The sequence below is a fragment of the Poecilia reticulata genome, linkage group LG15 (genome assembly GCF_000633615.1).
Source record: "Poecilia reticulata strain Guanapo linkage group LG15, Guppy_female_1.0+MT, whole genome shotgun sequence".
Classification (NCBI taxonomy): Eukaryota; Metazoa; Chordata; class Actinopteri; order Cyprinodontiformes; family Poeciliidae; genus Poecilia; species Poecilia reticulata.
The window spans coordinates 10,414,965-10,437,476 of record NC_024345.1 but is presented as its reverse complement, the minus strand read 5'-3'; the positions used below and the strand labels follow the sequence as shown (position 1 = coordinate 10,437,476).

Below are 22,512 nucleotides of genomic sequence, written 5' to 3'. Positions count from 1 at the left end.
GCAGCATTTCCCTCTCTGCTGCATCACAGTCGTAGAACTTATCAGCAGCTTATCTTACCTGGCTGGGCAGAATAATAAACGTAACCTTTGTGAGATGAAAGCTGTTTATATTTAGATCATAAGTAAAGCATTAAGGAATAAATGTCCTGAGTTTTTTTTTATTTTTATCTTTTTAGATTTATTCATCTGGCATTCTTAGAGAGTTGGGTTATAGTAGAAACAGAGTTTCTACTCTGCCAGAGGCCGACACGTTTTTTGTTTACATCTTTTTGAAACGCGAGATGGCGTGCGCTCCAACAAGTGCACAAGACCATGTTGTTGCTGCAGACACGAGTCAGGCAGGGTCATGCTGAAAGGGAATTTTAATGGAGAATGAGAGAGCAACGAACTTAATGTGCAAACAAAATTGAGCACAAGACGGACCCGAACGGCGAGGCACGAAGCGGGTCATGTTGGGATCTGACAAAACTGTGGAAACTGTGCCAGTGTCCAGCTGAAACCAGATCTTTACAAAAACTGCACAAAGAGTCACACCCTTATTTCTTATTGTCTCACATAAACTCAGTCTAAAACTCTTTCTGTTTTAGGTCAGTTCCAAAAATGAGTGAGAGAATTTTAAAGTACCGTATATATTTCCTTAGTTTTCAGTAGAACTGTCTTTTAGCTGTATGACTTGAGTCAAATCTTCTGTTTCTATGAATTTGCTGAAATTCTGGTCCACTCCTCCTGACAGACCCAGTGTAAGTGAGTGACGTTTATAGACCACCTGCTAATACATAACTTTTCAGCTGTGTCCACATATTTCCCATAAGACTGAGATCAGAGGGAATGGCCACTCCGAAACATTGACTGTGTTGTCCTTTTGAAATGTTTAAGCTAATTTATTGGCATAATAAAGGCAAATGTCCATTGAAACAACTTTTTTCTAGTTATGCTTTCACTTCCTTTTCCAAAAAATTGTATCTTCTCATGACACCAGTGCCTTCTGCAGCAAAAAAATCCCAAAACATAATGCCAAAAACCCTATTTTTCAGTTTGTATTGTTTCCCAGCCTTGCCTTGTCATTTTCAAGCTGTAATTTGTTTTTATCTTGCTTTTAGATTAATGGCTTCTTCATCTCTTGAGTGGCCTATCAGTGCATGTCACTACACTTATGTTCCACTGTGGATAATGACACTTTCTGACCCTTCTCAGCCTTCACCTTCACAAGCTCTTGCTGTTGCGGGACTGATTTTTGCACCAAACAGTTAGAACAAGTCTCCTTCCTGGAAAACATAATGACTGAACATTCCTGTGCTGTTAATACTTGCATGCAATTGTCTTTGTAGATGAACGTGTCCCCTTCACGTGTGTTGCTCTGTCTCCAAGGATGAACCAGACTTGCGCCACGATTGGTTTCTGTAGATTTTTTTTTTCATGATGTCAAACAAGGAAGCAGTGTTTAAGGTGTCGCTTAAAGGGTTTATTTGGAAGTTATTAGTGGTAACTATTTCCTTAACCTGCAGGAGTAGAAAGATGTCATGTCACGTTGGAAAGGTGAATACACAGAATGGTGGAAAGCTAACACATACTATCAGTCAGCTGATTGGCCAAGATAGTGATCATTTTTCAAAAAAAAGCTATGAGAGCAGGAAATCACATGTACATACCAACAGTCTGGCGAAATAGCTACAAGTTTTATCCATTTTTGATGGAGATAGGTTGGATTGAGTCCCAGCTGATCTGGACTGATAAAGCCAAAAGGCTAAACTAGCGCTAGCTTAACACGGGAACAAGAAAACTGTTAGCACAAATTGTAACAGCTGTCTTGTGACATTGTTATTTTGTCAGACTTTTACTATTCCCTTACATACCACTCTGTTTCACTGATATGAACGGTTTCAGAGTAAGTTGTTTCAAATGTAAAGTCAGTGAAAACAGAAGGCCTACATCTGGCTAGCTTGTTAGCCTTCCATCACTAAGAAGATTGTTTTACATTCCAACAAGCTCAAAGTGACATGACGTCTTCTTCAACAGGTAAGGGAACTGCTACTTAGAATAACATCACAAAAACTTCAAAAATATTTCAACGAACTCTTTTGGCACATCCACGGGTGAGTCTCCAGTTTCCCAGTCAGAAGATTTCAAAGTCATGACATCACCGTCTGGGCTTTCCAACCTAAATGTCATTCATTGTCATATAAATGACAATGAATGACACTATATTCTATGTCCATTTCTGACTTTGATTAAATAAAATAAATTAATTAATTTAATTAAATTAAATTAAAAAATAATACCTCACTAAAAAACTAAACATAACACAGAAATCCCTCTAAGCATAAGAAGAACAAACCAGACAAAACTAAACTCAGACACTTTAATATCATGACAACAAGAAAAACAGGCACACATCATCATCCTCTACCGTACCTAAAAGTGGGTGTGAGGTATTTTTTCCTACATATTTTCTTTTTTCCACCAGGAGTGGATTGTTTTTGCCAAAAAAAACCCACCAAAAATCACAGCTCACGTAAAAGGTTTATAGCATTTAGAGAAGTCTACATACTTGTAATGGAAAGATATAAATACTTTCTTACTTGCCTCCAAAACAACCAGTTGGCATGTAGATATGGGCAATTATTATGGAGATATGGCGATCCCAATCTCACATTCTTTGCTCTGGTTCTCTGACTGATGTTTGAAGTTGTTCCCAACCCTACCTGCTAACTCACTGTGAGTATGCTGCAGTAGAGAAAATATATACTATGTAGAAATCAAGCTAAACAGGTCCTTAGCCAAAACTTGTTTCTCATTGCTCCAGTTGTTTAAATCTTTTTACATTTTGGTCTGACTATAGATATGGGCAGGTTTGGGCAAGTAATATTTTTCATCCCATACACACATCTGTCTTTCTTGAATGGCCTGTTTCTCTTTCTGGGGAAACAGAAGTTGTGGATTACTATTTCAAGCTTCCTGGAAATGGTGACTGACTTAAAAACAAAGTGTATATGAAGAAAAGTGTAAATTAGATTATAAGGATTTTATTAGGTGCAAATGAATGTGGCACATGTGATATCATACACATGCATTTCTTAATAAACAAAACTTTTTACCACTGTTTAAGCGTACTCAAACGAAAGACAGAGTTTCTCTATAGCTGTGAGACAATGCTACTGCAGCAAAATTTGAATTATCTTGAAATGACGCATCCTGACCAAAGTTGCCAAACAAAAAAGTGGGACTGAGACTGGACAGACTGCTGAGACCTCCTGAGGAAATTATGCTAATTTCCTCAGTGATAATGGCTCAGATATCTCAGTGGAATGTTGACTGAGATAAAATGCACTGAATGGGATCCTGTCAAGACAAAAGAGGAACACGGCCAAAGTTTAGTTGAAAACATTGCCAGGAGATTCTGAAGGAGTGGTAAAAATGTGTTTTCAGGGATGCAGTTATATTTTATTTTAAATATTAGATATTCTATAGTTCATTCGGGACGAAACTGAAGGCTGTCTTAGTAGATGGCACCAACCTTCAAAGAGCAAATTTTACTGTAAAACTGAACCATTCAGATAAAGTTAGAAATGTAATATCACATATGATTCAAATTTTGCTTTTTAAAAGTCTCAATAAAAATGTTGCCAAAAAATATGTTTTGTTGAGTTAATAATGTTGCTAGAGTTAAACTGTTAGTCTCTCAGTCTATTGCAGAGACACAGTCGTGGTTATATGGTTTTGAACACTATTCACACTGTAAGGCTATATCTTGTGGTTTTGAAATTTACCTTTTTTCTTTCTGTTTTTAAACTTCCTCATTTCATTTCTTATTGTTTCTTTAGGTCCTTAGCCTCTATAGTTATTTTTTTTATAATAATGGTTGTTTAATTTTATGTATATATTATATATTTAGATTTTCAATAATACGTTTGAATATTCTAGCAAAAACACAAATCATATAAAAATCAATAGTCTAGTGGTGTACTTCCATAACATTTTCAGCATACTTTGAAACAAGTACCACTCACTTTTTTATTTAGAATATATTAATGAGAAATATACTTTCAGTGACATTTATATATGGGTAAGTGTATTCAATTTACACTTTTTGTAATACATATTTCTAATCATTGAAAAAAAGTCACTTTAATTTAATATTTTGACCACTTACTAGAAGCAAATTTGTGAAATATAAATAAAACTAAAATTGTTTTAAGCATATGTTTACAAATTATGTATATTTAATTCTAGTAGGTGTAGGAATTCCTGCTACATAGGATAAGTATTACTGAAAGACCAGAACGTCTCGAGAAGCTCAACAAACATCATTGTCCAGTATCATTAATTCTCTGTTTAATATCAAGACCAACGGGATCCTCTGTCTTGGTGCCAGATCCTGCTCTGTCCAGGACCTGATGTGTAAATATGGTGGCAGAAGGCGCAGCATGGACAGGATGTTTTATCTTTGTAAATCATCAGTGGAGCTCTTTCCAACCACATTTTGTGTTCTTGCTTGTTGGAAACAATAATAAACACTGTATTTACAGTAGCAACAACACATTTGGCTGGTGTACTCTTGTAGAAGTACATAGCTTTTCACCACGGCCAAAGAAATCAAATTTAACATCCGCGTAATATTTTTATTTATTTATTTATTTATTCAAATAAGTAATAAAACGTGAATAACCAACCAGTTTAATGATAGAAAATGAGCAGATGAAAAAAAAACAACACAGCGCAGCTTTGCAACTGCTGCAGCCTGGGGGCGGAGCCTTTTCCGGCAAGCAGCGCGAGAAGAATTAAAAATGCTTGACGTCAGCCACGTCAGATTTCAGTAGTCCAAGATGGCGAAGGCGAGCGGGCCGAGGAATAGAAATCACTTCGGTTGCAACTCCAAAAGCCGACTCGAAGACGAAGGTAAACTCCCGCTGAATTATTTAGTCGAAATTTTCGAGAAAGAGAAAAGAAGTGCTACGTTTAAACGGGATAGAAAGAGAAAGCGTTTTATTAAGGTGGTCTTTGTTCCTCTCGCTTTTCCGTTAGTCAGACGTTTCTGTTTTCAGTTGGAGACCCGCGGTGTTGTGCCAAATCTGGGTTCCCCGGCCAGAATACGTCCTCTCTCCCTCTGAGACCCAAGCAGTAGCGACAGGCGGATGCAAATAAGCTCTGGTTCGGCATATTCGGTCTAGCCGTGTTTTGGCTGAGCATGTGTTGTTTGAATCAGATACTGACCCGGATACAAAACTCAACCCCGACACCTGTCGCCTCATTTATCCTAGCATTAACTTTCACCTGGCCGCTCCTTGAAAACCGCCAGTTTCCTGCTGTTTTTATCTTTAAGTTGGCCTGTTTTCCCTTAGGTCGCTCAAAAAAAAATGCCTAAAAACCATTGACATTCCGCAGGGTATATACTGTGTATACGCTAATCTTATCCCAGTACTTACTCGGATATTTTTAAATGCACTATAAGCGGGCTGGAGAGTTTGCCAGCAAGTTTATCCCCTTAACTGTGAAGGAGCCCAAACAGTGGCATGCAGTCACTGGCTCCCTTGTTATCATGAAAATAACATCAGTCTGGTAAATAATCAAATTATAACTACCAGTGTTTGTTTCATGTTTATTTGGTGCAGTCATATTTTACAATAAAATCTCATACTTTCAGCTTAAAAAAAGGTGGAAAAGTACAGCTCAGTCTCGCATCCCAGAGGACGGGTCCACTCATCAGTCCAGTCAATCTGGTTCATTTTCTTTTCTCAGTCTATGACACGTCTGTAATTCAAACGAGAGATTTAAAAAATGAGTGTGCCTCTATTTTCTGTTAACTATTTCAACTGAATACAACTGTTTACTTGTTTAATATATATATATATATATATATATATATTCTGCTATGCATTTGTAAATGTGATGCATGCTGTGCTGGTGGTCTTCTACGCAGAAATTGAGCATCAACATATTAGCTAAAAAACATCCAAAATCATGCAGTGCATGATGTTTATTTTATTTTCTGACTGAAAAAAAAATGTCTGGTAGCTTTTAGTATATGGACTAATAACTAGAATAAACACTTGCAAAATTTAATAGTATTGTGCTCATCCTCCTAATCAGCATTGGAAGTGAGGGATTGCTTTAGTTGGATGACCTAAGTGTGTCGTAACAAGTGGGGGTGGGGTAGAACTGTGTTGCTCTATACCAGGGGTCTTCAACTCCACAATTCAAGGGCAGCTATCCTGCTTCAACACACCTGAATCTAGTAATCAACTCTGGAGAACTTTACTGCATACTTTAAAAAAAATATCAGTCTTTTGATTCAGATGTTTTCATAATATGTAGCAGTTATACACTTAACCATGTGGTCTTATTTAACCTTTGTTTAACCGGTCAGGATATCAACCTTGATATGTTTTATTTACTTCCTGGAGTGGAAATCTTGTGCCATTTTCTTCTGCTATATGTGATACCATTCATATCTTTGGATTTTAAAATGTAGGATTAACAGTTTTAAAGACTTGGTTTTAGGGAAACTAAGAAAATATAATTTATTTTTTTTAGCCATTTGCTTTTTCACTGTTGCCCCATAGTTGCTCAAGTCGTCTTAGACCAGTTGTGTCAAACTCCAGTGACAGAACCCAGAGTCCTGTAGGTTTGAGACGTTTGTCTGCTCCGAAGTATCGCAGACAGACTGCTGACTTACTTTCTCAGCATGCATCACGCTCTCCAGAGGCCTGGTAATAAGTTATCATTCGATTCAGGTTTGCTGAACTCGGCGAAAGCTCTAACAGATGTGGGATCTTTGCTCTAAGGGTTTGGTCGCCACTGTCTCAGACTTTGTATTTCTGAATTTGACCATATGGCATATGAACTCAATTGTTAGAATCTGAATTTTAACTGTGGGGATTTTATGTACGGATGCCGCTCAATAAACTAGAATATTACCGAGAAGTAAATTTATTTCAATAATAGAAGGTAAAGAAAACAAAACATTTATGTTGAATAGATTCGGTGATACATTTCAAGTATCACTGAAATGTATCACTTGCTTTTGATCATGGAAACCCAAAATTTAATCAGAAAATCTGAAATAAAAAAAGGAGATGGCAATAGAAAAAGGATTTTTAAACAGAAATGTTGGTGTGCTAAAAGTATGTTTGTGAAAGCACACTTAGTACTTGGTCGGTTTCCGTTTTGCATGATTTACTGCATCAGATTGAGGTGGCATGAAAAAGGTCAGCCTGGGTCAGCCAGCTGAGGAGGTAACGTAACAAATGTCTGCAATGTTGGATCTGATGTCCCTCGTATTATTAGTATTACAGCTCTACAACACTGGGAAAATATATAATTTGACTGTTGAATATTTGGATGGAAATATCAACTAGGAGTGCATGATTTCTTGTAAACATGTAATTTGTCATTTTCCTGACATCCTTTTCAGTCATTACAGCGGTTCCACCATAGAGATGAAGCTTTAGGACCTAACTATTGCAGCTTTGCCTTGCAGTCCTCTCAAAGCCATGGCTATTTCTGCTGCATCTTTTCCTAACATGTTGTCCTTCCACCGAACTTTGCATTAATATGTTTGGATGTAACACACTTTGAACAGTTTCTGTAGCTTGACTGGGGAAACCAAGCAGTCTTGACCATGATTGGGTGCACAACTACGCAGCCACAGTGTCAGCTGCAACCCGTAAGCATCTAAATGAACAGACTCTTGTAAATGATTACGCTGTGTGTAATGCCTTTTTATAATAAAATAGGCATTTCGGATTGAAGCAATGAAGTAAACTTATTTTTCAGTAATCATAACTAGTCTCACTTGTGACTGGATGGCAGTTGTAGCTGCCTTTTTAAAACCTTGAGGTGGCATTTACTCAAAATAATGAAACAAAATTAATTTGAAGATTTCTAAGCGTATGTTTTTGAATGTGAAAATTGATCTTTTGGAGAGAAGTGACATTTAGTTACATTTTCTGAGTGATTTTTAGAGGCTAACGTACATTACGAGTATAAATCTGTTATCATATTGACCTTTATGTCTGATTTCATACAAGGCTGACTCCATCTTAATCTGCACTTTGTCCTTGTTAGTTGGCCTGAAGCAACCAAACATTTGCTCTCCCTGAAGCAAGGATCAGATGGTTTGATACTGTAAATGTAAAAATGTTGAAGTGTTTGAAACATCAGATTGCTTTTACTCTCTGCATCACTGTTTTTGTTCGAGTTGAAGCTTTAGGACAGAGTTTTTTGATCACTCAGATAAAAGAGTAATCAAGAATATTTCAAAATAGAACTTTAGTTGCTTGCAATTTTGCTTCCCATTTCTTACTCAATAAGTGTCATTACATCATTTTTTTAAAAGTCTAGATTAATGATTTAGAGCATTGCTATAGTTAGTGGACCTTGGTGTCATCAAAGGCTATGTCAGATGTAGAGCAGGAGTCACGGGAGTTGAAAGCTGAGTTTTGTGTTCGGTGTACTAATGTAGGTTAGACTGCACAGATGCAGAGTGAATGATGGAAGCTTATGCAAATTACAAAAGAGATGTTTCCTGTTAACATACATCGAACCAGTGGCATCCTTTGGTAAAATTGTGAGGCTATTTATTTATTGGGTCAGGTACAGGACGCAGTGTGTGTTGTAAAGTATCTGCTGCTCTGCAATAGTCCTTCTAGCCACTGGGGAATTAACCAACACGGTCCCTGGTTGGACTTTTCCTGGTAAAACCTACAACAAATTCTACTAGTAAGATGTTAATCCAGGGGTGGACAATCCTGGTCCTGGAGGGCCGGTGTCCTGTAACTCTTAGTTGTCTCCCTGGTCCAACACACTTGAATCCAACAGCTGAATCGCCTTCTAAGTGCAGTCAGGTTCTCCAGAGTCCTACTAACGACCTTATTATTTCACTCAGGTGTGTTGAAGTAGAGACACATCTAAAATTTGCAGGAGACCGGCCCACGAGGCCTGGAGTTGCCTACCCCTGGGTTAATCTAAAGCTCTCCATTACAAACAAAGATAAGAGACTAATTTGACTCTTCAAGTTATTGATATACTAAACATGAAGGGATACTTTCAATAACTGCCCCAAATGGATAGAAGATGTATATAAAAAAAAAACACTAGAAAAGCATTTCAGACTAGATGTGACTGCACATTTTGTTCCTGAACTAGCAAATATTAAACCTGTTTCCCGAAAAGATACAAATTTACAAGAGTTCAACTGAGCAGCTGGTGTTTAACAGCTTTCCTCCTTTGACACAGAACGATGACTCTGGGCAAGACATACTTTACAAAATTGGTAATCATTTATTCTGTTGCAGTTCTGTAGTTTCCTATCGTAATTCTAAAACAGCAGTGATGCCAGTGCATTTAAATACAAACCTTTGGTAACAAAAAAAAAGACAATGAAGTTTGCAACATGTCTACACATTATATCAAATTGCAACCATCTCCTCAGTTTCAGAGTGTGCAATATTGTAAGCACAAAGGACTGTTTGGATGCAACATTATTGCAGCCTATAATAGTTCAGGTTCCAGTATTAGTTTGCCTCTTGGTTAGACTTTCAATGTCTTCATGCCCACAACTGATGCAGCTTTAATTATTGAGATGCCAAAGCTCAAGGAGAGTTGTTGGGATATGATGATGATGATGACGACGACGACAAGGAAGACACTGAGCTGTGAATAAAATGTCATTTAAGGACAGTTGAAATTTACTACATTTACAATTAATGTAACAATTTCTTATTTTGCTTTTGCCTTGCAACCCGATTTTCTTAAACATAAAGATTTTCATAGAGTCTCTATAGATTTGGTCATTTATCGTTGATTTGACACCATAAGCTAAATGTAATATTAAAAAGAAGACAGTCACATGTCTGTTACTTCTAATCATAAAACGGTTCAGAATCAAAATCAGAAATCCTTTTCTTCCAACTTTTTCATTTCTTAGAGTGCAGTGCAGTAATTGTTGGCTGATAATATATTCCTAGTGTTATGAACTTGCATATTTCATGCTAATGTAATACTTTGCCAGTTACAGTCTGACTCCAGCAGATGTTCACAGCGGACACAAAGGACGTTGCTCAGAACACTAGAAGTCAGAGTCATAAGCATACATGAGAACTAGAAAAAAGGTTCATATCTGATGCGCCTAATGGCAATATTGTCAATATTATTCCCATCTCAAGATTTTCTAATCCAATGATCTGATATCTTGGTTACTTAAGAAGGATCAAAGTATGATGGCAGATTTTTCTTTTTGTTGTTTTTTGTTTTGTTTTTTGTTCTTGCTTTGACCTCTTTATTATAAAGGTCCAGTCGGGATATTTGAACCATGCTGTGCTTCCTTGTGTATTTTCTCTCCTCCTCCACATGTTCTCTGTTGCAGTGCAATGCTGTCTCCTTGCAGTCTCTGCAGAATGCTGTCTTTGTGTCAGTCCGCTTCTCTCTACGGCTCCAGTCTGCTCCACTTTATTTCGCTAAGTGCTTCTCTGGGCTGGATGGGAACCTGCAGTGCCACAAACTGAGGAAGTGTTCAGGGCTCATTTGTGTGCGGAGCAGATTACAGTAACCGACTTGTGCTTTAACCTTGCAGCAAGTCCAGGTTGATTACGGAATGTTAGATTTACTTTTTTTCCCTGGTATAATAGTGTTGCCTTAATGTTTTTAAATATTCCCCTTAACCAGATTCCAGAGTTATTGGTATTATAGTATGTAATTAATTATCCTTTGATCTTTACCATTAGAAAATGGGGGGGAAAAAATCAGTCAATCAAACTGAAAGTTAAAGATTTAATTTCTTTGTCAGCAAGTTTGACTTTGAGGAAGCGTCTCTTAGACTTGTAAACAAACTAAAAGTGACGAGTCTTGATGGGAGTTATTTGAGATGCTTAACTCCCCAGGTAACTTGGGGCGGCTAAGTGATTGAGTGACTGAGATATTCGGATGAGTAATGTTTAAAATTTGTGGTTCAACTTGTCTTGATACATTTTTGTCTGAGTTCAGGAAGTTTTATTCAAATCTTTAATCTGAAAGAGTTCCCCGATTGAAAAGAAGGAAGGGAGGTTGAAATGTTTTGCTTTCAAGAGACTTGATTTAAATTAGCAACAGATTTACAGCTTGAAGAAGGAGCAACTTTTCAATTGTGCACATTTAAATGCCTGAACGACTGCCACCAATATAAGCTAAAATATTGTGACACACAAGAGATGTGCAAACTGGTCGGTTATTCCTGAAAAATCAATGTGACAGACGGCAAATATAAAAATACTGTCCTGGTGACATACTTGCTTCTTGTCTTTTTTTTTTTTTTTCCGGCCCTTTGTGTATTTCACCACAAGGCTATTTTCAGTTTGACCTAGATGAGAAGTTCAGAGTGAAAAACAGTGTTCGGTGTATCGCAGAAAGCAAGAGGAAAGCATCCTCTCTCCAGTTTGATGTAGTTTATTATTTTTCCTCGCAATAAAATGTTACATCTTGACTATAAAAAAAAATGTGTATGCCTTAGTTTCGGTCTGGTTTACCTTCTGATTCCAACATTGACCTGTCACGACGAGGTGACTTTTGTTTGTATGTTTATCTTTCTCTTTTTGCTTGCTAAAGGGTTTAAAGACATGGATGATGGCCCGATCATTCGCCACAGTCAGAGGGCTCCTCTCGCGCGGCCAGAAGACCTGACGGACGGGTTAAACATCAGAACCATTACCCCAGAGTCCTATCAGACCGACAGCATCAGTCCTTCACCAGATGAAGGGATTGACGAGGAAAAGGTAATATTTTAACATGTTTTTTTCTTTTAAGCTCCTTAAGGTCTTCAGTTTTTTTCCTCCTATGAAAGACGGATGGTTTTAAGGTAAAATTGTATCTGGAAGACAAAAAGATAATCATTAAAAGAAGGGAATCTAGAATTATAAATGTGTATGGCACAGCTGGTCGGTGGGGAGAGCCGTCTTAATCTTCATGAGCTCGTTTGGATGCCAGTAAAAGCAGTTTTTTAAACTCCTTTAGCCTGTGGTGGAGGAGAGGCCGGGGCCCGTCCAGATCGTCCGAGCCAACGAGAGCGATGGCATTTTTCAGCTGGACGTCGCTGCGCTGGAGAAGATCCTGCTGCAGGATCATGTGAAGGACATGAACTTGGTGGTCGTGTCTGTGGCTGGAGCGTTTCGGAAGGGCAAGTCCTTCCTGCTGGATTTTATGCTGCGCTACATGTACAATCAGGTACGGTTTAACATTTGTTTAGGTTTTTAAAATTACAAGGGCACATATGCTATGCCAGGCAGAAGGTCACATACACTCACTGTTTCATGAAAGTCATTAATTTTATAATTTTAGTGATGCTTTGAACTCCCCCTTTTCAGGGGGGAACATGTACACAACCAACGTTTGATGTTCAGTGATCCAGAAATTTTACTCAAATAAGAGTGGCAATGCTTCATAATAAATTACTCATGTAAAAGTAAAAATACAGCAAAAATTCTCCTAAAAGTAATTTTTTTTTCAAAAAACATTGCTTGAGTAAATATAGCTAGTTACTACCCAACTGTGGTTGCAACACACAACTGGGTTCAAGACTGAACTATTTTCTTAACAAGACGTGCGTTCTGGAAAAAGCACTTGTCTTTTTGTGGCAGAGGTTAATAAGAACAATCACAATCCATCATTAAAAGCCACACATTAATATAAGTTCATAATGAGTGTATGTAAACTTTTTGTTGGCACAGTATATGTTGGGATTAACTAAATTCAGAATAGATTTTTATAAAATTTAAACATCCCAGTAATAACTTGCATAACGAGGTATTGGTGGAACTTGACAGTGTGGATCATAATTTTTTTTTACTACCTTCAGTAACTTGGGTGATTTCTTGGGTGATCTTTCTCCCTGCTCCATTTCTGCTGCATCTTTTTCATTTTAACACTCCTGTAAAAAGAAAGAAATGCAGCAGAGCACTGGCTCTGTGTTGGACCCCATGGCGGAGACCTGCTGGTGAAAAGTCCACGTCTCAGAGTTCGAATGTGCCTTATTTAAATGCTGAACTCTTTCTTTTCTCAGAAGTATAAAAAGGAAACTTTGCTAAGTGTCATGCTTTTGAGTCATGTTTCTAAATGGAAGTTTAAAGTTCTGTTTCTTTTGACACAATGATTGTTGCTATGGATGAGGATTTTTTTCTTCTTCTGTTGGACGGGACTGCAGCGGTGTTCCTTTGACAAATTATTTAACAGTTTTGCTTTGTAGTGCAACAATACTTGAAATATGGCATTTTTTGTAGACGTGGATGACGATAATTTTTTATTACAACTGTCTTTTCCCTAATGTTTTTATTGTTCGTTTTGCAGAGATCGGTCTCATCCAAAGTAAGTTTAAACCACTGTTTTTGGAATAACACCTTCTCTTCTATAACATACTCTAAACAACTTCTGCTTGTTTTCATTTGTGATATTCTGGGTTGCACTGTCAAAAGGAGCCTTAAGAGACATGGAGACATCACCCGCTGCTAATTAGGAGGATATTTACTGCTCACACAATCCTTTAAGACCTCAAGACTCCGTCTCTAGAATGTTGTTAAAAAGTAAGCCTCCTGTAGCTTTTATAGGATTTGCTGCAGGGGGATAAACGTTACAATCCAACAACTTATTAGAGCATTTGAGAGTGCTGAAACATGAAATGTACTGCAGGTGTTGTGTGCCAAGTTCTGCTTAACTTGGGTCGTTTAAGCATTTCCTTTTTTGTCTCTCCCACGCCGTTTTTCCACCATCGTGCAGCACAGCGACACGTGGATAGGAGGAGACCATGAACCCCTGATTGGGTTCAAATGGAGGGGAGGCTGCGAGAGGGAGACCACAGGAATTCAGGTGTATGTGAACGCCATCCCCAAACAAACCCGTCTTTACTTTGAGTTTTTTTTTTTTTTTTTTTTTATTCCCTGATGCAATTGGAAAGTCTTAACCTCCTTATTTAGAGTGAATTTTTCCACACTGACTTGTGTTTTGTAGGTCGCTGTACTCCTCGTCGACACTCAGGGAGCATTTGATAGCCAGTCCACCATAAAGGACTCTGCTACTGTGTTCGCTCTCAGCACCATGACCAGCTCTGTCCAGGTAACAGAAAACATGTCATTTGTAGGAATGTTTACGTTTTGTTTCTGCTAGAGACATAAATGTGTGATTTTTATTTTTTGCTCCATTTGCTCGTCTTTAGGTGTACAACCTCTCCCATAACATCCAGGAAGACGATCTGCAGCATCTGCAGGTTTGTGTTACTTCTTTCTTCAAAAACTAAATGGTTATTTTGACTTTTTATTCTTATTTTCTGCTTTTGTTTTTCATGAAGCTCTTCACTGAATACGGACGGCTGGCAATGGAAGAAACTGAATCCAAACCTTTCCAGGTGCTCACTGTTTGATGTCTGAATCCAGAATATACAAGCATTTAAAACTAATTAAACCCAATGAAGTATCACCATAAAACATGCCTATTAATTATATTTGTCAAATAAAAATATAATATAAAATTACTAAAAAATAAAAATGTTAAATGAGTCTCATACTCTATAAAGTGTTATTGGTGTTGCTGCTAGGCACTGACCAGAATCAGATTTATACTTGAAAATGCAGACATAAATTCTTGTTTGTGGGGAAAATACATCTCATCTCAACGATTCCTTACAGGTGCATCTTTTTTAGAATCTTATTGAAAAGTTTTCAGTCCTTCAATTCAAAAACTGAAACTATTGATTGATTACACTCAGGGCTATTTGATCGTAGCTAAGATGACTGACTGGATCTTTGTCCAGCAGAAGGTCATTGACATGGAGACTGAGCTGCAGCATGTCCGTGTAATTGAAGCTGGCTGTTCAGCGTGCGGTATCCAGTCAAATTAAGCTGCTGGAACAACTTTTGCAAAATAACAAGTTGTGTAGTCACTGGTTCAAAGCCACCACAGACATACTGGCCTCTCTAAGACATATGGGCTAAAACTGTCACATTTCTTGAGTTACTCCTCAGCCAGAGACACTAGAAGTTGTTTTTATTTTTGACCCAGAGGAAGGAAAAATGACAAGACGGTTGTTCAAGGGCACAAAGCTTTCTTTTTAAAACTACATTTAATCAAATTTTAGAGCATTACGTTGGTCCTGTTGCTTACAGGATGCTGTAAAGACGCTGATCTAATGTTTTTGATTCCAAGAATATACATTTAAATTTTATATTATGTCTTGAGATGTACCTTTGTTTATAGATGCTGAATAGCAGGGTGGTGTCTGAACTTAGTCGCTCTGTTTCTCCAGCAGCCTGTCCACTTTTTAACCTTGGTTTATTCCAGACGATTTCTATTCTTTAAACAATCCTCATCAAAATTCTTTGTGAGCACGACATCCTGTAAAAGCCCAGAAACTTGTGTGTGTTCATTATGAACTCCAAGGTTTTTTCCTAACCATCGTTTTTCTTTTCTTTTTTTTTTTTAGTCTTTAATGTTCCTGATTCGGGATTGGAGTTCTCCGTATGAATACGATTATGGACTGAAGGGAGGACAGGCCTTTCTACAAAAAAGACTGCAGGTGAGATTTGTTGGAAATGTTTGCTTGTTCCTAAAATGCATGGAGACGCGTGGAGTTGATCTGAATAAGAAAACGTACCTCCAGACATTTCTCCACAATCCCTTTTTCTAAAAGATTTAAGCAAAATGTAAATCTGTGCATTTACCGACCATTTTGCTCTGACAGGTTAAAAACTGCCAACACGAAGAGCTGCAGAACGTCAGGAAGCACATCGACTCCTGCTTCAGCAAGATCAGCTGCTTCCTGCTGCCACATCCAGGCCTCAAGGTGGCCACCAACCCAAAGTTTGATGGGAGACTAAAAGGTGGGCCTGAAATGAAGCTAGCTCTTACTTAGAATCCAGGTTAATATCCATGTTATGCTTGTGGTGAAACGGTTTTGCGTGTGTTCGTCTCAGACATCGAAGATGATTTCAAGACGCAGCTGGCTGAGCTGATGCCTGTGCTGCTGGCCCCAGATCAGCTGGTGGAGAAGCAGATTGGTGGAAGCAAAATCACCTGCAAGGATCTGGTGGAGTACTTCAAGGTGCTGCAGCGATTTCTGAGTAGCTTCAGTGTCGGTTTTGCTCTCACATTGTACTAATAAGTACACAAATTATACAATTTTATTGATTCTAAGAAATATGTCTGTTGCCACCAAAGACTTCTCATGGTGTTATGGATGGCAAGTCCAGTTTGAAACTTCCTGCTTTGTTTCCTCGGCACACCTGAAGATATTTGTCTGATTATAGATTTAAAAGTTTTAAAATAATGTTTGATTTGCATGTTGTTGTTTTTCTGCAGGCCTACATAAAGATTTACGAAGGTGACGAGCTTCCTCATCCAAAGTCCATGCTGCGGGTCAGTCGACGTGTCTTCAAATAAAATAAACCGATTAATGGAATCTGTTGAAAGCTTTGAAATAAATGTATTTAGTTGTTAATCTTTTCACCTCTTAAAGCTGGATGTTTTCTGTTGCCGTTTTATCCTATATTTAACTGCATGTTAATGAGCTCATGAAGTCATTTCACAATGATGAACACGATCAACTTTCAACATCTGCAGAGCATCAAATTGTGCAAACATTCAGAGAGTGTTTGAGTATAAAGGGCGAGACTAGAAACCTGTAGATGTTTAGGAAATGCTTCTAAAATCACAGGTCCGAATGAATTAACAAGTAGAACATTTTATGATTGTCATATTTGTAAAACCTTTACATTTTTCTTGGTTTTTTTAAATTTAAAATGTCTTTTTTTTTTTTTTTTTTTACTTTTTGTGATCAGGCTACAGCAGAAGCCAATAATCTGACTGCCGTGGCTGGAGCCAAAGACTTGTACGGCAAGAGCATGGAGAAGGTGCGTACATTACGATAAAAAAATAATTAAAAAAAAACTCTCCAAAGCCAAAAATCATCCAATAATATGAGAAAAAGGGCACAAAGCATTTATTACCAGACTGTTTAACGCTAAACCAGCCGTTCACTCATTCAGGTGTGGCTGCAGAAGTGACAAAACCTCAAGACTTGTAGTCAAACTGAGAAATGTCTTTGGATTTCTCATAGGATGTTTGATAATAAGCTTTTAAGTGTTTTTCTCTTAAAAGCGGAAATGCCACTATGTTGTTGAGGAATTTAACTCCACGCATAAAGCAGTAAAATTGTTTTTGCTTAAACTGGGAACATGTGTGACATCATCCTTGATTTATTTATTTTTATATAATCACATATTTTACCTATAAACATCCAAAATGGGACTACATCTATTTATGAAGTAACTTATGGGATTTACGGAAATGTAATGGCATAAAGCCTGAAGACAAAATGCTTGGTTCTATTTTGTCCATGTGACTGAGCTTCTGGTCAAGTGGATCCTGCAGCTCCCCCTAGTGGCTTCTGACAGGCAATTTGAAAAATTAATGGATAACAATATTGTTTATAACAAATCTGAGCACTGCTGCAGTATGATTTGGAAATTGAAGTTATTTCATCAGTCTGACATTTTCCTGCCCTGGAGGGGGAAAAAAAAGTAAAATGTACTGAATCAGAATCCTTTGTGGTTGGAGGAGTCTGCTCCTCTCTCTCTGTACATCAGAGCTTCTGCAGCAGAAATACACAAACACACTCTGGTGTGCTGCTGATACTGGTTGCAATAAAATTTGCCACAATTCATATAAATGTCACCCCTTTCATTATTTCCAAACTAAACCGAGCTGCGAAGTCAGGGCACCCCGAGACGGCAAAACCTAAAAACATAAAAAGTTTTGAACAAGTTTCAGATAAACACGAAAGAAGTGCTGTAGCTCGCTAAACTGAGGAACCAGATGAAGCGTTCGTCTGCACAACTAAATGGTTTAAACCTCGATGTTTGAACTGAGATTAGAGACCCACATCCACTGGTCATGTAAACGTCAAATTGATTTTTATCCTTTTGATCTCTGGGTGATTAAACTCATTTTTCTGGTAACACAAAATAGGTTCATTTGTGTGTCTGTGTGTTTCAACAAAATAAGCTCCTAAAACTACAGATGCATAACAAGAACGAAATTATGATTTTTATACAACCTACTAATGTGAAATGGAGGAAAGGAGACGATGACGCAAAGTTTCAGAAAAGTTCACTACTGCACTAATTGATGGGAGCCTTTATTCTGAGCTCAGCGTCATGTTGAAGAAAACAGTTTAAGACGATTTGAGCCGTCATGAACTCAGTCAGGAACAATACTCTGGTCATGTTTCTTTTATTTCTTTGTTTCCCGTCCCGGCAGGTTTGCGGAGGGGACCGGCCCTACATGGCCCCGGCCGACCTGGAGAGGTACCACGAAGCTTTCTGCCAAGACTCTGTCACGTTTTTCCGCTCCGTAAAGAAGATGGGCGGCGAGGAGTTCTGCCAGCGCTACCAGGACCAGCTGGAGTTGGAGCTGAAGGAGGCCTACACCAACTTCTCCAAGCACAACGAGGGCAAAAACATCTTCTATGCAGCCCGCACGCCCGCCACGCTCTTTGTGGTCATGTTTTTCACCTACGTGTTGTCGGGGGTGACCGGCTTTATTGGCCTGAGCGTCTTTGCGGCGCTGGCCAACCTGGTCCTGGGCGTGGCGCTGCTGCTCCTCTGCATCTGGGCGTACGTGAAGTATTCGGGAGAGTTTCGGGAGGCGGGAATGTTGATAGACCAGTTGGCCGAAGCGCTCTGGGAACAGGTGAGCGATCAGAGTGAAAGCTGGGCGGAGTGTGTGTTTCCCTTCATGTTGTTGTTGAGTATAAATGGATTTCTGTGGGATTATGAAGCGTAATTTTGTTTAAGAAATTCATCTTGGTCAGTAGATAAGAGGTATTCTGAAACATTTGACCAAATGGAGAATCTTGACCAATGAAGTGGAGCATTTTATGGTTTTTATTTCAGGATACACCAACAGGAACAATCTGATTGGGACACTGTTTTTGAAACCTGCCTCAAAAATCCAGTTGATGCTAAATCCAGTTTAGGCGCTTAATGCTCAAGTAATTTTCATCAGGATAAACATCAGGGGATTTTTGTGCAATTCTTGGCCTTCTTTCTCTAGTCTCTCCATTTCATGCATTTTGCTTGAAATATGTTACATTACGTAAAGTCTTTTGTTCTTATTTGGATGTATTTTGTCATCTAAGAAAAATAGACCATATGGAGTCTTCAGAAACGGATAAACACCTGAGCAACGTTCCTTATATCTGACATTTTCAATTTTTGGCAACGCAGGGCATGAATGAATAGTATTTTTAAAGACCTTTGGCCTTAATTATGAGCATCATTGCATCATTTACTTGCAGTGCTGTCCATCTGTGTGTCGTCATGCTCTCATTGTTTAACATGATTCAGTTCCCACTAAGTGGAACACTGCAGAGGAAGCTGAGTGGTTAGACTGGACACTAACGTTTATCCTGGGTTAATTAATCAGAGCAAAATGCAGGTGTAAACAAACTGAGAGCGTTTCTCTGACCACATGAACTGACGGGTGAACTGATGCACCTTCATTTGGCTAAATGTCTTCAGAGTCGATATCAGTTTTATCGAGCTGAGTTTTATTACTCAATGTTTGTTTTAATGAGGGCGCCAGGTTTACGCTTGAGCTCTAGAGCTCATGTTGTAGTTTTTCTTTCCTCCCTAAACCCGCCGTTAGCCAGGAGAAGCAGCTCTGTTTTCTGTCCCTCATGTCTCCTGTTGCTTCTCCTTCCTTCCTGTTTGTCTCTTCTTGTCTTCCCTGCTTTTCAGAGGACAGTCAGAAAGGTGAGACGTATCGGTTCCCGTTTCTCGATCTTCCGCCTGCCCACCTTTCAAAGCATCTCGTCTGATTTTCTTCCCTTCTCCTCCTCCTCTTTCTTTTTTATTTATGTGCTTGAATCCTAAGCGATGCCCCTCTTTTTTCTTTTTCCCCCCACTCAAGTCTCGTCCCCACGTCCCTCTCTCCCGCCGTCCATCTTCACGCCAGTCCTCCTCGTTTAACTCCGCTGTTCCTCCTTGCTTTTCCTTCCAGGTGATTTCCAAACTCTTGGAGCCTGTCAGGAGCCACCTGGCGTGGCCCCTCTCTCTGCTCCCTTCCCTCCCATCAGGAGCCACGCTTGGACTCAAAGCTCTGGTTCCACTCAACAACAACTACAAGAAGACCAACTAGCTGCTGGTCAGCTGCTGGACTCTCAGACTCTTAACTTTGCCTCTCATGTAGAAATGTCCTCCGTTTGCAGCCGTCTCCTTTAATCATCTTTCAGTCCGTTTTGTGTCGGATTCTTGAACTTTGTTTTGCTCGGTGCGGAAACCTGCAGAGCTGCAGCCGTCTGTGGATCTTAAAAAGGCAAACTGTTTATAATCTTATTTAAAGTAGAAAAGTGGTTTTTATTTGAGCATCTTTGGAGCATGTTGGAGTCTGCTTCCTGTGTTTCTTCAGTTTCCCTTTCTACATGAATGAATGCTGATTGTTGTGTTTTTTTTCTCCTTTAGGTTTTGAAGCCACTTGTTGAAAACTACATGGAGGACAACGTCCGGCAGACGGTCTTCAACTCCATCAGAGCCAGTTTGGCAGAACAGGGCACCCAGCCCACCAGGTTAAAGACTGACTGACCGCTCTCCCTCTTCGTCTCCCCCATCATCATCATCGTCGTGTTCCTCCCACCGCCGTCTGTCCACTGCTAGAGCTGTGGGACTAGATCAACACCAAAGCTGACCCTCTTTCTACGTTGTTTTTGTCGGCGCCCCGTCCGTCTCTGTTTCGTAGCCTTGCAGCGTGACCTGCTCTTCATCGCCCCCTAGTGCCTCACTCAACATGCTGCACAATCAAAGGACCGAGCAGAGCGTCGTCTGCCGTGATACATGTTGTCTTTTTGGTGCATTCGTTGTTTTTCGCTGGAGTCGGACTGCACTCAGTTCAAGATGAAGGAAACTGACACAGCTGTGGGCAGCTGCTAACGATGGATGCACCCCCCTTCAAAGTGTGTGTTTTCTTTTCTGTTTCCCTGACATCTTCTCAGCACTACTGACTCATCCACTCGGAAAACCAACAACGGGTCGATTCCTTGAAATCTGTCAACGAAAAACACAAGCTACGGAAATAAAGCAAAGCTGAATTTCTTTCCCAACACTAGGAGGCGACGTTTTTAATGATCAAACTCTTTGGGGTCAGGCTGCCTTCACCTTTCCCTGTGTCCCTTTAATACTTCCTATAAATTACTGAAGAGCTGCAGGTAGCACCAAGTGTTTCCCTTCTGTTGTTTCTTTAAGGGGGTCTGTTGTTTTTTGATTGTTTTTAGATAGCAAGGTGTGCTTTGAAGCAGCCTTTGGTGTCTCACAGCAGACGTGCCAGTATTGAGCTCTGTGCATGCTGTAAAGAGCTTTTAGAGCCCAGCTATAGACGAGAGGTTAATTTTTAAAGTTGTTTTTTTTTTTTTTTTTTTTTCTCATCCATGCCTTCCATTAAAGCTGCACCAGCACACACACACTGGTTGCAGCCTCAGAAGCTGTGGGAGCTCCAGCTCAGACGGTCGGTCTCATTCACGGTTTGATTTGATGTTATGTGAAGTTGGTTTTGGATTTGTTGAATTGTTCCTTTTTAAAAATGAGCTGAACTTGAATCTCTTGCTGGACGTTTCTCGGCCAGGGCTGGAACCTCCCAGAAGTAGAATGAAATGGATTTTATTGCACAACGCGAACCTCCCTGAGGAACTCCGCCATGTTTGTCGATTCTTTTAGCTTTTCACACCAACAGCTTGCACGTGTCTTTCACGCTGATTCCATCCTCACCTCGATCAGCAGTCTCATAATGTACAGTTTCTTTTCTGTGCTCTTATATTAAATCAGGCATGTATGTTGATTATTTAAATAAACAATGTACACATTTTATAGATGATCAGTTTTCCATGGCTGTTTTCTTCCAGTCTGGTCTGGTAAAGGAGAAACTCCTGCTGTAGGTTTCCATTAGCTGCTCATGGTCACCAGGACGGGCTGGACGGCTGCATGTTGTGGATACTTGTATCCAGACTGGACCGTTTGCTGGACCGGAGACATTAGCCTGACTTTTAAAGATATCTCTGGTAATTTATTTTTGTTTAAAATGTTCATTTTAAGAATAAATCATACACACAGTCCTCGTGGCTCTTTTTTTTTCCTTCTGGAATCCCTTTAAAGCCTTAATTATGACACTTTATGGCAACAAGGAGATAAATCAAACATTTGAACAGATGCTTTACAGATTGTAGATATTACAAACCCAGATTTCATAATCTGCTTTTGCGATCTCAATTATGAAATCAAAACGTTTACCAATCACTTCAAATGTTTTCTGAGGCAATTGCATAATTTAAAGACGACTCGTTTTGAAATGTTGCAATGGTTTAATTTAACCACATGATGGCGCCAAGTGTAAGGAAACTAGTGGTAAGCTAAAGACAACCAATTGATAAGATATAAAAATTTAGAAGGCACCGATTAAAGACCATGATCACTAGTAATGACCAAATATGAAACAAGCGGTAAAAGATAAATG

At 39.1% G+C, this 22,512-nt stretch overlaps 1 protein-coding gene across 1 annotated transcript; it reads left to right on the top strand.

The window, feature by feature from the left end:
* The first annotated feature begins 4,677 nt into the window (after positions 1-4,677).
* On the top strand, positions 4,678-22,114 carry LOC103476688 (atlastin-2-like). The gene is given in 15 exon segments (XM_008429183.1): positions 4,678-4,714; positions 4,717-4,896; positions 11,578-11,744; positions 11,983-12,192; positions 13,738-13,858; positions 13,937-14,073; positions 14,174-14,224; positions 14,306-14,362; positions 15,437-15,529; positions 15,695-15,833; positions 15,927-16,054; positions 16,312-16,368; positions 16,791-16,862; positions 18,271-18,702; positions 20,475-22,114. Coding segments are annotated over 15 exon segments (2,001 nt in total). The 3' UTR covers positions 20,595-22,114.
* Positions 22,115-22,512: the final 398 nt, after the last annotated feature.